This window comes from Anomalospiza imberbis, unplaced genomic scaffold (assembly GCF_031753505.1).
Source record: "Anomalospiza imberbis isolate Cuckoo-Finch-1a 21T00152 unplaced genomic scaffold, ASM3175350v1 scaffold_72, whole genome shotgun sequence".
Lineage (NCBI taxonomy): Eukaryota > Metazoa > Chordata > Aves > Passeriformes > Viduidae > Anomalospiza > Anomalospiza imberbis.
The window spans coordinates 539,220-555,467 of NW_027100335.1; the positions used below are offsets into that span (position 1 = coordinate 539,220).

The 16,248-nt window shown below is 57.5% G+C and overlaps 1 protein-coding gene across 1 annotated transcript; it reads right to left on the reverse strand.

Annotated features, from left to right (window-relative positions):
* Nucleotides 1-12,010: 12,010 nt before the first annotated feature.
* Nucleotides 12,011-13,704, reverse strand: LOC137467651 (maestro heat-like repeat family member 5). The gene is made up of 4 exons (XM_068179106.1): nt 13,257-13,704; nt 12,988-13,089; nt 12,520-12,622; nt 12,011-12,240 (listed from the first exon to the last, which is right to left on the reverse strand). The coding sequence occupies exons 1-4, from the start codon at nt 13,443-13,445 to the stop codon at nt 12,176-12,178; spliced, it is 459 nt and encodes a 152-aa protein (XP_068035207.1). The 5' UTR covers nt 13,446-13,704; the 3' UTR covers nt 12,011-12,175.
* Between the last annotated feature and the right edge of the window lie 2,544 nt (nt 13,705-16,248).

Genomic DNA, 16,248 nt, shown 5'->3' on the forward strand with positions numbered 1-16,248 from the left:
ATGGGATCATGCTGGAAGGAACTGGGAGTGACTGGGAGTATGCTGGAAGGAACTGGGGTACACTGGGAGAGACTGGGAGTGACTGGAACAAAAGTGAGGGTAAAAGGGAGCAACTGGAACGATGTGGGACACAACTGGTTCAAACTGGCAGTGACTGGGAGCACACTGGGCTCATCTCTAGACCATACTGGGAAGGACTGGACTAATACTGGGAGTGTCTGAGACTGACTGGGAACACACCAGGCACATCATCCCCCATACTGGGTGTGACTGGGAGCAACTGGGAACACACTGGATGAAAGTGGGAGCAACAGGGACTGTGCTCGTGCAAATTGTATCATAACAGGGAATGACTGGCAGCAACTGGGCTCCTGCTGGGAGCAGCCCCTGGCGGCCCCGGGAGCCCCGCACCCCTTTCCCGGCCATGCCGCCCCTCCAGCCCCAGCACCCCCCATTGCCGGGGTGCCGGCACTGCCAGGGGCCCCCCCTCTCGGGTTCCCCGCTGGGGCTTTTCCCGGGGAGAAGAGCCGCGGCTCTCCCGGGGCTCCCCAAAACCGGTGTCCCCCTGCCGGGGCTCTGCTGCCCTCACCGCCCACCATGACCCCTGAAAAACACCTCCCGGGGACCCCCCGATGTTCCCCCGAGGGCCAGCTGCGGCTCGGCTTTGGAGCCCTGCCAGCTCCAAACATCCCCCCCCCCAAAAACCCCAAACCCAGGGAGCCCCGGGATATTTGGGCCGAGCTCCCCCTCCCCGGGCACCTGCGGGATGGGGGCGATGCTCCCGGGGTGCTGCGAGCTCAGGCAGCGCCAGGGCCACGCGATTCCTTCTCTCCTCTCCTCCGGCTGCTCCCTGCTGCCGCTGCGCCTCTTCCTCCCTCCCTCCTCCTCCTCCCGCGCTCCCGAAGCCCCCGCAGCCGCGGGAGGGGCGGGATGGAGCCGGGAGAGGTCGGTACGCAGAGAGGGCTGGGGGGGATGCCAGGAGTGGCAGTGACTGGGCTGCACTGGGATCATACTGGGAGCGGCTCCTGGGTGACCGAGTTCTACTGGGATCATACTGGGATGTTACTGGGAGTGAGGAGGAGCAGCGCAATGGCTCCAGCGCTGGGGCCGGGGGCGCTCCTGGGGCCCCGGGGGGGCAGCGAGAGGTGAGGGGGACCCCCGGCACCGGGACTCTTTGGTCGCCCATTCCGGAGCACCGAGGGGCCCCTGAACCCCCATTCCCGGGCGCCGCCAACCCCCCGCACCCCCATTCCCGGCCTGGATTCCACCCCGCACCCCCTTATCTGGCACCGGCAACCCCCGCACCCCTTTCCCGGCCATGCCGCCTCTCCCAGCCCCCCGAGTCCCCTTTTCCTTAACCCAGACACCCCCTGGACCCCTATTCCTGCCTTTCCTAGCGCCCAGCCCCTCCTTTCCTCAACACCGAGGACACCCGGGACCCCTATTCCCAGCCAGCCGAAGTTTTCCCACCTTTTGCAGGGAATGGGGACACCGGGAGCCCTTGGAGTCCCCTTTCCTGACGATAGTGACACAATTAAGCACGCCCAAACTCCTCCTGGATCTCCCCTAAGCCCCCAGTGGGGATTCCTGGGAGTTCCCCTGTGTTTACCCTTTCCCAGGACTTTGGGGGTCCCCTCGACCTGTCCGTGCACCCCCAGATTTCTTCCACAGCCCCCTGTGATTGTGGGGGTGGGGCCCGAGTGCTGGTGCCCCCCTGCCTGCAGCAGATCCAGCGGTGAGGGGAGTTTGGGGGGATCCCTGAGCATTTGGAGTCCCCTGGGTTTTGGGGTGACCCCGGGTCCGCCAGGATCTCCCTGAACACGCTGACACTGCCCGTGTGCAGTGAGAAGGTTCATACCCGGCACGGGGTCCCAGCTCTGTCACCGGCATTGCCCAGGAAGCCCCAAACCCTCCCGGGAACCCCCAAACACCCAGTGACACCCCGACCTCCCCGGGACCCCAAAACCAATACTGGCCCCTCCAGAAACTCCCCAAGACTGCAAAAACCCCACACAGATACCCCCCAAACCCTCCCAGGACATCAAAATTCCCACAAGACCTCCCAGCATGCCCCAGACCCTCCTGAGAAGGTTCATACCTGGCAGGGGGTCCCCATCTCTTTCACTGGCAGGTACCCCAAACCAGCCTTGGGTTCGCCCTGGGATTGCCCAATCCCCCCCCGCTCGGGAATCCTGAAAACCCCCCTAGGAGCCCCCCAAAAATCCACCGGGACCCCAAAAAACCTGGGGATAGACAAAACCCCCCCAGGAATTCTTCACAAAAGTTTATACCCAGCACGGGGTCCCCATCACCATCATCGGCATCACCCAGGTACCCCCAGATCCTCTCGGGACTCCCAAACCCTCCTGGGACCCCCAAACCCTCCCAGGTACCCCTAAATCCTCCCAGGACTCCCAACCCTCCCCAGGCTCCGCTGCCGGAATCAGCAGGGGTGGTGTTGGCCTCTTAAGGGGAGTTAGCGTGGGACCCGACCAGAGCGGGGGCCCTTAAACCCCAAAAATCCACCCTGGGGGGCAAAACATCCCCTACAGCGGCTTGGAGTGAGTCCCCCAGAAAAATGTCACTTAAAGCTGTCATGATCACCCCTGAAAAGGGGCTTGTGGGGCTGTGGCCCCACAAACACCTGAAAATGGGGAGGAAAAAACACCCTTGGAGGGGTGAGGTCCCCCCAGACATCCCTAAAAAGAGAAAAACTCCTCTTCAGAGGGGCCTGAAGACCCTTCAGGGCCCTCGAGGAGGGACAAGATCCCCTCCTCTGCTGGGGCCTCTCCGAGCCGGGAGCTCTCCCGTTGGCGGCTGCCCTCGGGGGAGCCCCGAACGACGGCGGCTCCTGGGCTGAGCCCCCCTCAGCCGGGGCTGTGGAGGGAACTGGGGGGGCTGGGACGGGGCCTGGGGGTCCTGGGGTGACCTGGGGGAGCCTCAGTGGGTCCCACCTCCCCCTGTGCCCCCTCTCCCACCCCCTTCCCATTGTTCCCCCCAAACCTACGCTCCCCCAGCTGGGTTTCGGGGTGCTGCTCCCAACACCCTGACCCACAGGGTGTAAGATCGTGTTCTGACTCTGTCAGCAGTTTGGTTTTTTTGTTTGTTTGTATTATTGCAGTTATCTTTTTAATTTTCCTAGTAAAGAACTATTATTCCTATTCCCATATCTTTGCCTGACAGACTTTTGATTTCAAAATTATAATAAATTGGAGGGAGGGTGTTTACATTTTCCATTTCCAGGAAGGCTCCTGCCTTCTATAGCCGACACCTGTCTTTTCAAACCAAGACAGATTTTGGTGCCCAACCTGCAGCACAAGGGCGTCGAGAGGAAAAGGGAATAACAGTTCTTGAGGAACTAATTTTTGTGTGCTGCTCTAGAAACCTCGTTAAGCGACACCATGTGGTCCAGCTTACCCTGGTTTGGGTAGCAGCACATGGTTGTGGCTGTGCCAGCTCCCCACCGACCTCCAGCCCTGGGAACCTGGAGCAAGCGGAAACCACAACTTTGCAAATGCTACCTGTGCCTGAAGCAAATGGAAAGAGAACTGGGGTGTGAAAAATAAAGCTTGTTTATTTTCAGAAAAACAGCAATGAAAACACAGAACACATTTACATTGTAAGAATATTTGTAACAACAACTATCTAATGGAACATATATACCCAAGAACATATCTAACAAAAGTCTATGAAACGTATTTACAGAAGACAAAAAGAAGCCCTAAAACCTATAGCCTAAAGACAACAACAAACTCTACAACGTATGTACAAAAGGGTGGCATCTCTGTCCGGGATCTCCATCGGTCCTTGAGGAAAAGCGAGAGGCACAGTCACTCCAATCAGGCAGAGAGGGCTCTTCCATGTGCCCCCAGGCTGGCCCAGCAAGCGCAGCACAGGCTGGGGATGGCCACCAGAACCCAATGCACCGGGTCCCACATCCCTGAGCAGGGACCACCCAGCCCAGTCCCAGCCTGGCAGCAGGGGACCCGCTCTGCCTGTGGGGACCACATGCCTGTCCTGCTGCTGGTATTGGTCTTCATCCCAAGATCATGGCCTCTTCCTCATCTTTCTCATCAATGTCCATGTCCTCAAGGTACTCTTCCATTTCCACGTCCATCTCCTCTTCCACATCTACCTCCATCTCTTCCTCTCCAGTCTCTTCTTCATCCACTTCCATATCCTCCTCCGTATCCATCTGCATGTCCACCTCCATCTCTTCCTCTCCACTCTCTTCTCCATCCACTTCCATCTCCTCCTCTGTATCCATCTGCATGTCCACCTCCATCTCTTCCTCTCCACTCTCTTCTCCATCCACTTCCATCTTCTCCTCTGTATCAATCTCCATGTCCACCTCCATTTCTTCCTCTCCACTCTCTTCCCCATCCACTTCCATCTCCTCCTCTCTATAAGCCTGTATGTCCACCTCCATCTCTTCCTCTCCATTCTCTTCCTCATCCACTTCCATCTCCTCCTCTGTATCAATCTCCATGTCCACTTCCATCGCATCGTCTCCACTCTCTTCTCCATCCACTTCCATCTCCTCCTCTCTTTCAGCCTGCATGTCCACCTCCATCTCGTCCTCTCTCTCGGTGACAGCCTGCAGAGGTAGCAACACCTCAGAGTGGGGTCCCTGTCCCACCCCATCCCCACAGAACTCCAGCCCAGCCGGGCAGCTGGGGGGTGTCCACCTCCATGGAATGGCACTGTACCTTCCTCAGGACAAATGTGAGCATCCTGCAGGGACGGATGACAAAATCCAGGCAACAGAGAGCTTTCAGGACTGATGGGAGTATCAGGGCGCAGGTGACAAGAAGAGTGACAGGGAACATGGTGAAGGGTGAGCTGGCACGAGGGCTGGCACAGGGTGGGCTGACACAAGGGCCAGTGGTTGTGTTGTACTCTTTGCTGGACGCTGGAGGTCCCTGCTGGAACATCACATCTGTGACATCACAGTGGATCTAAAGAGCATCTTGTTCCGAGCTGAGCAATCTTCCCCAGCCCATGCTGCTCACAGCCCTGTTGCCAAGGATGGGGCATCCACAGCCTGGGCCAGTGCCTCAGCAGCCTCCGTGTAAAAGAGCAGCTCCCTCAGATCCAACTTCAATCAGCCTCCTGCAGTTGAAAGCCATCCCCCCTTGTCCTGTTGCCACGGGCCCGGCTGAACACTGTCCCCGTCTTTCCTGTGGGACCCTTCCAGTCCTGCAGAGCTGCAGGGAGGCCTCCCCAGTGTCTCCTGTTTCCAGGCTGAGCATCCCCAGCCCCACTTGGACGGCAGTCAGGTAGATCAGGGGGAGTCAAGGCTGAAGTCAAACAGCATCAGGAACTGAGAGGTGGAAGCGGTTTGCCTCTATAATAACAGTGGAGGGGAAGATGGTGGGACACTGGCTCTGTTCTAACTGGTGAATATTTTCTTTTTTTTTTTTTTTTCTCCTTTTCTGTCATGCTGATGCAGGTGTTGCTGTTTGCAAGGAAGCTTGGCACAATATCCATTGTCTTCTCCATTTGTGAAACACCGAGCAGAGTCTGGGCAGGCTGATGATGCAGAGCAAAACCTGCAAATACACCGGTGATCCTGAGCCTGGAGGATGCAGCTAAACCCGGCCAAAAATAATTTCTGGAAAGTCAAGCCTGGTTTACATTTTCTTGAGTTTGGCTATCCCTGAACCGGGGGAGAGGGCATTCGGGGCAGGGGGTACCACAGGGGTTCCCCTCCCCCGTTTTTGGGGGGTCTCCCATGGTGCCCCCTCCCCAAAAAGCTCCGCGGACCCCCTGAAGTGGCTCCTGTTCCACCGGCTGGTGCCCCCTGATCCAGGACGGCCCCCGGTGAGTCGGGGGGCTCTGGGGGGATTTTGGGGGGATTTTGGCAGCATTTTTGGGCGTTGGGGGATTTTGTTGGTAGCTTAGGGGGAATTACTGGATTTTGGAGAGAATTACTGGCTTTGGGGGGTTATGGGACTTTGCAGGGTTTTGTGGAATTGAGGATTTCGATGATTTTTTTAGGGTTTTCTGGGGTTTTTTTTGGGGGGTTTACTGAAATTTTGGGGAGTTTTTTTTAAATTTTGGTGGGTTTCACTGTGATTTTGTTGGATTCTTTGGGGTTTTGGAGGGTTTTATTGGGATTCTGGGGGGATTTTGGGGGGTTTTAGTGGAATTTTGGGGGGCTTTGGAGTTGTCCCAGGGTGTGGGGAAGGGCTGAGAGGCACCAAAGTCTCCTTTAAACCCCTGAAAGTCACAATAAACCCCATGAAATCGCAATTAAATCTCACAAATTCCCATTAGAACACCCTCGAATCCCAATAAAAGCCCACAAAATCCCAATTAAACCCCACAAATCCCCCCCAAAAAATGTCTCCAAAACCACATGAAGCCCCACAGAATCCTCAGGAGACCCAAAGAAATCTTGGCAACGCCCAAAAAAAACCCACAAAACCCCCGCAAAATCCCCACTAAAATTCCTAACAAACCCAAATCCCCAAAGAATCCCACTAAATGCCCCAACAATTCCAATAAAATGCCTCCAAATCCCCTAAAAATCCCAATAAAACCCAGAAATAATTCCAGAGGATCCCACAAAATCCCCACAAAATCCCAGTAAAACCTTCCAAAAGTCAAAAGAAAACAGAAAAAATTTCAATTAGCCCCAAATACCCCCAGGAAAACAACTTCCCACTCAAAGCACCAATAAAACCCCTCAAAATCCAAACTCCCCAAAATTCCCCAACTGCCTCCAAACCCAATAATTCTCCCCAAAAACCCCAACAATTCCCTGTAAACTCCCAACACAATTCCCAAAAGCCCAAAAAAGCCCCAGATGCCCAAACCCCTCCCGAGCCCTCCCTGGTCCCTCCCGGTCCCGCCCAGGCCCGTCCGGGGCCGCGGCCAAAACTGCCCGGAGCGGACGCGGAGGTCCAGGAGTGACCCCGGAGCCGATCCCGGGCTCGGCCTCGGGCTCGGCCCCTTTGGGGGATTTTGGGCCGAACCGGGCAGGTTTAGGGTGGGCTTCAGATCCCTTGCGGGGATCCCGAGCCTTTTCGGGTGGATTTTCAGCCCCTGTGGCTGATTTGAGGCCGAATCTGGTGGGGTTCAGGGGGGATTTCAGATCCCTTTGGGTGATTTTAGGTCCATATGGGTGAATCTTAATCTTGTGTGCATGATTTTAGGTCCCTTTTTTGTGATTTAGGGTCCATTTGAGTAGGGTTTTTTTGCTTCTTTGGGCAATTTTAGGTCAAACCAAGCCATTAAGGTGATTTTAGGCCAAAGCAGGTACTTTCAGGGTGTATTTTAACTTCATTTGAGGGATTTAAGGGTGATTTTAAGCCATTTCATGTGTCTTTTAAAACATTTGAGGCAATTTTAGACCTCATTTTTTGGATTTTAGAGCCCTTTGGATACTTTTAATACCATTTGGCTGATGTCAGGCCGAACCATGTGGATGTAGGTTGCATTTGATGCCCTTTTGGGTGATTTTAAACCAAACCGGGCTTTTTTAGGACAGTGCGTCCCCTTGGCCCCACTCCTTTCCCCTCACGGTTCCGCCCTTTCCTCGCCCCCTTTCCCCTCACGGATAAGGATCCCGGAGTGGGGGAGGAGGAGGAGGGAGGGAGGAAGAGGCGCAGCGGCAGCAGGGAGCAGCCGGAGGAGAGGAGAGAAGGAATCGCGTGGCCCTGGCGCTGCCTGAGCTCGCAGCACCCCGGGAGCATCGCCCCCATCCCGCAGGTGCCCGGGGAGGGGGAGCTCGGCCCAAATATCCTGGGGCTGCCTGGGTTTGGGGTTTTTTGCGGGGGATGTTTGGAGCTGGCAGGGCTCCAAAGATCAGCCGTGGTGGGCCTTAGGGGGACATCATGGGGTCTTGAGGTCGGGAGCGGCTACACCCTGTATGAGACCAGTCACTCCCAGTATGAGCCTGGTTAAGGTCTTTCAGCTCCTGCCAAAGGTCTGACAGCTCCTAGTGAAGATCTGACAGCTTCTGCTGAAGGTGTGACACTTCCTGGTGAAGGTCTGACAGCTCCTGTGAAGGTGTGACAGCTCCTAGTGAAGGTCTGACAGCTCCTGCTGAAGGTCTGACAGCTCTTTCTGAAGGTGTGACAGCTCCTGGTGAAAGACTGAAAGCTCCTCTTGAAGGTCTGGCAGCTTCTGCTGAAGGTGTGACAGCTCCTGGTGAAGGTCTGACAGCTCCTCCTAAATTCTGACCATTCCTGCCAAAGGTCTGACAACTCCTGCTGAAGGTCTGACAGCTCCTACTGAAGGTCTGACACCTCCTGATGAATTTGTGACAGCTCCTAGTGAAGGTGTGACAGCTCCTGGTTAAGGTGTGGCAGGTCCTGCTGAAAGTGTGACAGCTCCTTCTGAAGGTCTGGCAGCTTCTGGTGAAGGTGTGACAGCTCCTGGTGAAGTTCTGACGGCTCCTGGTGAACATGTGAAAACTCCTGGTGAAGGTCTGACAGCTCCTGCTGAAGGTCTGACACCTCCTGATGAATGTTCGACAGCTCCTGCTGAAGGTGTGACAGCTCCTGGTGAAAGTGTGACATCTCCAGGTGAATGTTTGACAGCTCCTGCTGAAGGTGTGACAGCTCCTGCTGGAGGTCTGACAGCTCCTTCTGATAATCTGACAGCTCCTGCTGAAGGTGTGACAGCTCCTGGTGAAGGTGGGACAACTCCTAGTGAGGTTGAGACAGCTCCTGCCGAAGTTCTGACAGCTCCTGCTGTCGGTCTGACAGGTCTTGTTTAGGTCTGATAGCTCCTCCTGAAGGTCAGAGAGCTCCTGCTGAAGGTGTGATAGCTTCTGGTGAAGGTCTGACATCTCCTGGTGAAGGCGTGACAGCCCCTGCTGGAGGTGTGACAGGTCTTGGTGAAGGTCTGACAGCTCCTGCCGAAGCTGTGACAGCTCCAGGTGAAGGTGTGACAGCTCCTAGTGAAGGTCTGACAGCTCCTGCTGAAGGTCAGAGAGCTCCTTTGAAGGTCTGACAGCTCCTGGTGAATGTCTGACAGCTTCTGGTGAAGGTCTGACAGCTCTCAGAGTGTCAAATTTACGTGGCTAGAGGGTGGTGTGCAGAAAGGAGACAGAGGAGTCCTGTAAAAGTCCCTTGATTGGCATAAAGGGAGAGCGTGCATCAGGCGTGTTTCCAACGCAGTCTCCCAATCACTTGGATCAAGTAGCCTTCTTTTCTTTTTTCCCGACTGCATTTTCTTTCATTCCCTTTCCCCCTTGGCTGAGCTACTTGGAAGGTACTCGGGACTTCCCGATCTGCCCATCATGTCCCCCTCATTACGTGCCCTCTATAAAACACACGATCCACGATCATTTCAACTAGCTAAATCAATTGATATTTTTAGTGAGCTTTACTGATTGACATGGACTGCTCCTCAGCCAAGGCCATGCTAAACTCCTGAACTTAGGGAAGAAGAACAAAGACTTTATAGGGTTGTGAGAGACGAGGTGACATTTTGCTGAAGCCAAAAGATTATTCAGCTAAAGAATGAAAGCTGTTGGTTCTATGTGTTGTTGTTTGTGGTTTGGATATGTTCTGGTTGGTTTGTTGGGTGTTGCTGGAGAGGGGCGGGGTTGAAGCCCTGACTAAAAAGGAATTCAGATGATGGGGGAGTAGACAGAAAAGCAGGTGGTCAGGAGAGAATGGAAGTGCCCCAGTACCGAGCCAATGGGAAAGGGGACGGGGACTGCCCCAGCCGGGAAATGCCCGAAAATTTTCCACTTTGTTGGAAGGTGTGTGTGTTCTGCTCTCGGGAGGGACATGCAAATTCGGCTCGGCTGAATCGGTATGAATGAACAGTTGTTGCCCTCATTTTTAAAAGTGTTAAGTTTTCTTTTATAGTTCTTTTGAAAGTTTTAAAGTTCTCATAAAACTTCCTTAGCCTTCTGATAATGTTTACATATTTCTACTAAAGTTCTCATGCAACTGTTCATGCAAATAATGATTGTTTTACATTCTTCTTTGTGGGAGGAGAAAATTAATAGACTGTTAGTTTGACCAGTGTGGTTACAGAAGTGACAATTTCATCCTCCAATCTACTGCCACTTTTAGAATTCTATATATTGCAAAGTCAGAAATAAAATTAACTCTTTTTCTCTCTTGAACTCATCAAGCTTCTGTGTACTCCTTTGGTGCCAAATAGCAACAAAGTTTCTTTTTGCTTTGAAGACTTTGTCCCCATTTAATTGTGTCAAAAAGCCTGTTCATTTCTAACAGGATTATAAATATTAAGTTCTTCACCCAGGGCAGATTTCAAGCCCAAACTCCCATGTCACGTCCCCCAGACTTCCGGAACATCGCCAGAGCTCCCCCAAACCCTCCTGTCAGCCCCTGGAAACGCCCCAGAGACCTCCCAACCCCTGGTTCAACCCCGCAGCTGCCTGTAACTCCCCCAAAGACCCCACCCCAGCTGCCCATAACTTCCCCAAAGCCCCCCCAAGCCCCATATCACATTCCCTGACCTCAAACAAACCCTTATTCTCCCCCCTGCCCCCTGCAATTTCACTCACACACGGCCATGGCCTGAGGGGACACGCTGGTGGTCTTCAGGTGGGAGCTGGCCAGGGCATCCTGACCAAAGACCTGCGGAGCTTCAGCCTTTGCAGGGGAGGCTGGCAGCAGCTGCACCCTCAAAACAGCCCCTGCAGCCCCCTCAGCCATGCAGCTGCACTGCTGGATGACTGGCTCTACGTGTCTGGAGGTGCAGGGGGGGCTCTGGGCATCCTAGGGTGGGCTGGTGGGATTTTCAAGAGGCTACAGGGCCAAGGGGCCTGGAGGATCTGGAAGTGCTGGGGGAATTTGGGGAAAGGGGAGGTTGGAGGGTTTTGGGGAGCTGTGTCATGACTGGCTCCATGTGTTTGGAAGTGGGAAGGCGTATCAGGGGGTCCGGGGCAATTTCTCGGGGGGCTTTGCAGGGACTATAGTGGCTGGAGGAGCTTCAGGGCATCTTGGGGGTGTGGGAGCATTTTGGAATGAGAGGGGATACGGGAGGGCTGGGGGGCAACGTGTTCTATGTCTTTAGAAGTGGGGAGGGGACTGGGGGCTGATTTTGGAGCCTCCACTGATTACTGGGTGCCCCCCTCCAGCAAAGGGCCAAGGCTGTTTTCTCCTCCCATCTGGGAGGGGGGGTGAGCTTTGAGGATCCCATCTTCAGTCGGGGGGGTCCCTTTGTCACTGAAACTGTGTGAAAATGAAACATCTCCAACAGCAAATTCAGGGTTAGAGAATCAAAGGCGTTACTTTATACTGGTCAGGACGTGCAACAGAAATCATTGCATCTACACATTGCCCGGGTGTGCAGCCAGCAACACACGGGCAGGAGGACACAGATGGCGCTTCCTGGCTGGGAGAGGGCTTGTGGCCATCTCCAGGCACCGGTCTGACAGGGATCCCCGCAGCTCCGGCCCTGCACAGCCACTCTGTCGCCAGCACAAAGGCTTCAGCAGAACCAGCAAAGGCCAAGGGGCTACTTTTCCCTTCCCCACTGCTGGCCTGGGCCGCTTGCTGAGCACAAGGACCCGTTTTCCCCCTCTACCCCTGTGCTCTGCAGACCCTGGGCAGCAAATGAAAGATCCTGGGAGTCTGTCTATTACAACATATCCTACATTTATATGCTAAGGAAAAAGGAAAATAAGGAAAGAACAATGTTGAACAAATCAAACATTGCTTCTGGCTCAGGTGGCCCCAGCAGACAGAGCTTCTGGGATCAGCTCTCTGCAGAGCTCCAGCAGTGCAGCCAGCCGAGCCCTGAGAGACGAGGCCGTGTCCTCCATGCCCTGTGGAGCTGATCACGCAGGCTGTCGAAGATGGAATATCGAGCTCTCTCTACTGCCTGGAGGACGTACAGTGTTTGAATTGCCAGGCTTCCGACGGCGACGCTGATGTCATCTGCCATGCCTTCAAGGGCTGAAAGAGAGAGGAACAGAGCCATGGTCAGTTCCCGGATCTGAGGGGACCCGAGGAGACCCCCGTTCCAGGGCCGTGCCAGCCGGCTCTAGCCATGGCCAGCAGGGAGCAGGGACCAACAGGATCAGCCCGAAGCTGCTGGCCACGAATCCCCCAGGTGGCCCTGACGTCTCTGTGTGCTCTGCCCACACCGCCCCTCGTCCGCACAGGGAGCAGAGCCCTCGGCAGCCGGGGCAGGGCTTGCAGCTCCCCCGCCAGGCCCCGCTGACAGCCCGCTGCCCTCACTCACCCTCACAGATGAGCTGGAGCTCTTCCTTCTTCCCCCTGAGGTGCTGCCCGGCCATCCCTGTGAACACAGAGCCTGTCACGGCCCAGCGGCACAGCTCCCTGCCAGCGGCGCTGCCAGCCCTGTGGCCACACGGCCTCCTGGCCCGGCAGGGCTCAGCCCGGGCCCTTGCCGCACGCTGCCGGCCCAGGGCACGGCTGCGAGAGGGCGGCAGCAGCGCCGAGGCCAGGCGGGGCTCCACGGCGCCGGGCCCGGATGGCGCTGCCGGGGCAGCAGCCGGGGCTGGGGCCGAGCTGCGGCGGGGCGGGGAGGGAAGGGGAGCCCGGGCTCACGGCTCACCGATGAACCTGATGGCCTCCTCTCGCAGGGACTGCTGCGGGCTGTCCAGGTACTGCAGGGCCCGGCGCAGGTGCTCGGCCGCTCGGCTCCTGTCGTCGGCCAGCTGCAGAGAGCGGCAGGAGGGAAGGGTTGGCGCGGGCTCAGCCCCTGTGCCGGGCGCTCCCTGCGCCCAGCCCCGGCCTCCCCTGCCCGCACAGCCCTGAGGCGCGGCCAGCAGCCGCGGGCGCCGGGCTCTGGAGGGGGCAGAGGGGCGGCTGCTGCCCCGGGAGCCGCGGCGCCGCCCCGCCCCGCGGCCCCGCCGGGCCGGGGCTCCATCGGCCCCGGCTCGGGCCCACGGGAGCCTGGAGAAGAGCCCGCGCAGCCTCTGGGTGCAGCAGCGGGCAGGGGCACAGCTGCCAGCCCACACACTGAGCACCGCGCTCAGGGGGCTTCTCCAGCCTGAGGCTGGCACTTCCAGGCCGTCCTTACCAGGCACTCGGTGAACTTCCACAGCTTCTTGTTCTTCACCAGTTTTTGAAGATCCCTCCTCTTCAGGAACTCAGCCACACAAAGCAGCGTTTCCTGAGAAACCTGGAGAGCAGCAGAGATGCGGAGATGGCCCCACAGCCCAGGGCGCAGAACCTGTGTCCCTGTGTCCCTGTGCCAAGGCCTGGAGGAGGCTGCAGCCCACGAGGCGCTAGGGCAGGAGGCAGCTGAGCCCCCTCCCAGGGGGACAGCAGCAGCCCATGAGTCCTCACCTGTGCCACATGCTGATTCTCATCATGGCAGTGGAAGAAGAGTGGCAGCAGGCTCTGGCGCACGTGTGTCTTCAGGGCCTTTTCTTCCTTTTCCAGTGGAAGAGACATCAATGTTTGGAAGAGCAGTATGGAGAGCAGCTGCACATGGCTATTGTCCTGTATGAAAGGAAGAAAAAAAGACCTCAGCATCGGCTGCACGGGGCTCAGCTTGGCTCAGGCCTGCAAATCCACAGGGCACAAAGTGTCCAGGCAGCAGTCAGTGGCCGTGGCTGGGGGCAGCGAGCCTTACGTGGTCAAAGAGTGGCAGGAGCGCCTCAACCAGCTGCAGTGCGATGGGGCTGGGTATCAGCATGGCCTTGTCCCAGAAGATAAAGCTGAGGAGCCTGACATGCTGACTATCTCTCCATCTGCGTCCCACAGGAGCTCCACAAGACTTTCAGTCAGGCTCCACATTTTTTCGCTCTGTGCAGAACACAAGTTTGTGAAACGCCATCCTGCTGCCGCAGGGCCTAGGGGCCAAAGGGCTGTTCCGAAGCACTTGGGCAGTTGAACCAGGAGGCAGGAGAGCTGGGAGCAGCTGCCCCAGCGCCCAAAGCCCAGCCAAGCCCAAGCGACTGCATTCCCAAGCGCAGCCTCAGCCGCTGCCCCCTTCTCACCATCAAGGGATCATCGATGAGCACAAGAAGGGCCCTGAGCGCCAGGCGACGCCTCTCCCTGCACTCGCTCCGCAGGTGCCTTGACAAGATTTGCAGGATTCTCTTAGCACCGCGTTCACTCAAGTTCAGGCACTCAAGAACCTGAAAGGCACAGGGCAGTGACAGGGGACCTGGCCGGCAAGAGCCCGGAACAGCACAGGGCTGGGCCCAGGCAGCAGCGCAGGGCGCGGGCACCGTCCCAGGCAGTTGCGGCTACGAGAGGGCAGAGAGCTGGGAGGCAGCTGAGCGAGGCAGCGCTGGCCATCAGGCTCACCTCCACAAGGAACGCCAGGGCGGGCAGTTCCCAGCGTGGCTCCTGTGTGCTGAGCAGCCGGAGCAGGTCGCGAGCGATCCTTGAGCACAAGGGGATGGAGACACAGGACATCTCCCTGGCAGGAGAAAAAGAAACCAAGACTTTGGGCCGGGGGACAAACCTCTCCCAGGACTGACTCACAGAGGTCTGGCCTTTCCCCAGCATCCTGTAAGGGCCCTGGGCTATTTGGGAGGTGGCTCCTTGTGGGCCCCCTCCTCTCCCAGCCTTTTCCAGTCGGCTTGGCTGTTCCTCGGTGACAAGGCCCTCTGGCCCACGACCACGGGGACTGTGTGGGGCACCCTGGGCACTGAGCACAAATGTCAGAGGCAGTGGGGAGAAGGGGGTCTCACCTGGCCAGCAGACCCACGGCATAGTGGTGGGTGTCAGCACACAGCAGCGTGTCCCAGCCACACTTGCGTTCTATTGCCACCACCACATCCTCGTGCTGCATTTGGCAGAGCAGGGACTTCAGGGTCCGCACTGCAAACCTGCATGCAGAGCAAAGCCCAGGTCATGCTGGGAGCACTGGCTCCTGCCCTGGGCACCTGGCAGGGACAGGAGGACTGGCATGGAGCACCTGTTGGGGTTGGTGGCAAGGCCGTATTGCTGCTGGCATCCCTTCCAGAAGGTATCGACCTCCGCTGGCACATCCAACGTGCTGAAGAACACTTGGAAGAGCAGATGCACAAAGAGGCGGGGGAAATACACGGTCACTACATGTGGGACACAGGGCATCTGGAGGATCTTCCACATCACCACAGTTGCCTGCAAAGGACAGAGCAGCCCGAGACAGTGCTCAGTGCCGAGGTGTCCGTGTGGCAGGGCCCGAGCATGGGAGGGAGAGGCCCGGAGAGACACAGGGGGAGCACCGGGCCTGGTGGCCCTGAAGCTGCCCCGAGGCCAGGTTTCAGCCCAGCGCCTGAGGCAGGGAGATGCAGTGGGGGAAGGAGGATGCAGAGCTGCTGGACAGGTGGCCTTGGGGCCAGCAAAGGCCAGTGTCAGAAACTCACAGCCAGGACAAAGACACCCGTTTTGTCCCCATCGGAGGTACACGTGCTGTGCTCTGGCCAGCTCCCCAGCACATCGAGGAGTATCAGCTGCGCCGGCTCCGCAGTCCTGGGCGAGCACATGATGCTCTTCCACATGGTCAAAGCAGCTCTGTGGGGTCAGAGCTCTGTCTCAGAGGAGTCTGGGACACAGCACCGTGGCCTGGGCGGCAGCGGGGAGCTGAGCTGGCTGCCAGCCCTGCCTCTGCCCACTGCCCCTCGCCAGCAGCACCCAGACAGCCCAGCCCTGTGGGGACAGGTCCCTGAGGGCCAGCGAGGAAGCATGGCAGAAGGCTCGGGGGCTGACGTGCCAGGGCTGGCAAAGGGAGGAGCCAGAGGGCCCTGGAACTCTCTGTTGGTCAGACACCTGGGACAGGCTGTATAGGCTGATGGGCTGGGGAGCCCTGAGCCCTCTGGGCAGGTGGGCCCCATACCTGTCACAGGATGGGGCCACACGCAGGAGCGTCATTACTACGTCAGCAGGCTGCTCTTTGGTGAGATCCAGCAGGGCCCTGTTCAGCCTGTGCTCAGCAAACTGATTGGCCATGAGCCACTGGTGGATGTACCTCACCATGGCAGGCACCTGGAGAAGGCACGGGGAGACTTGGAAAGCTGCCAGAGGGAGGAATGTCCCCAACTTCCCCAGAGAAGTGCTTCCCTTGCCACCCCACTGCCATGGCCCTCAAAGCCAGGGATGTTCCACAGAATGCTCCAAGCGCGGTGCTCGGCTGAGCAGTGACAGCAGGCCCAGCCCAGGTGGGGATGGCTGCAGGTACCTGCGCTGTTCTGCGGAAGAGGCCACGGGTGCGTTCCTGCTCTTGTGTGCGCTGCACGGCTGCATCTGGCAAAGAGCGAGCGCAGCCTGAGCTGAGGGGCTGCGGGCGAGGCCGGAGAACACAGCCCAGCCCTGCGCTCCCCAGGTAGGAACAGCCCCGGGA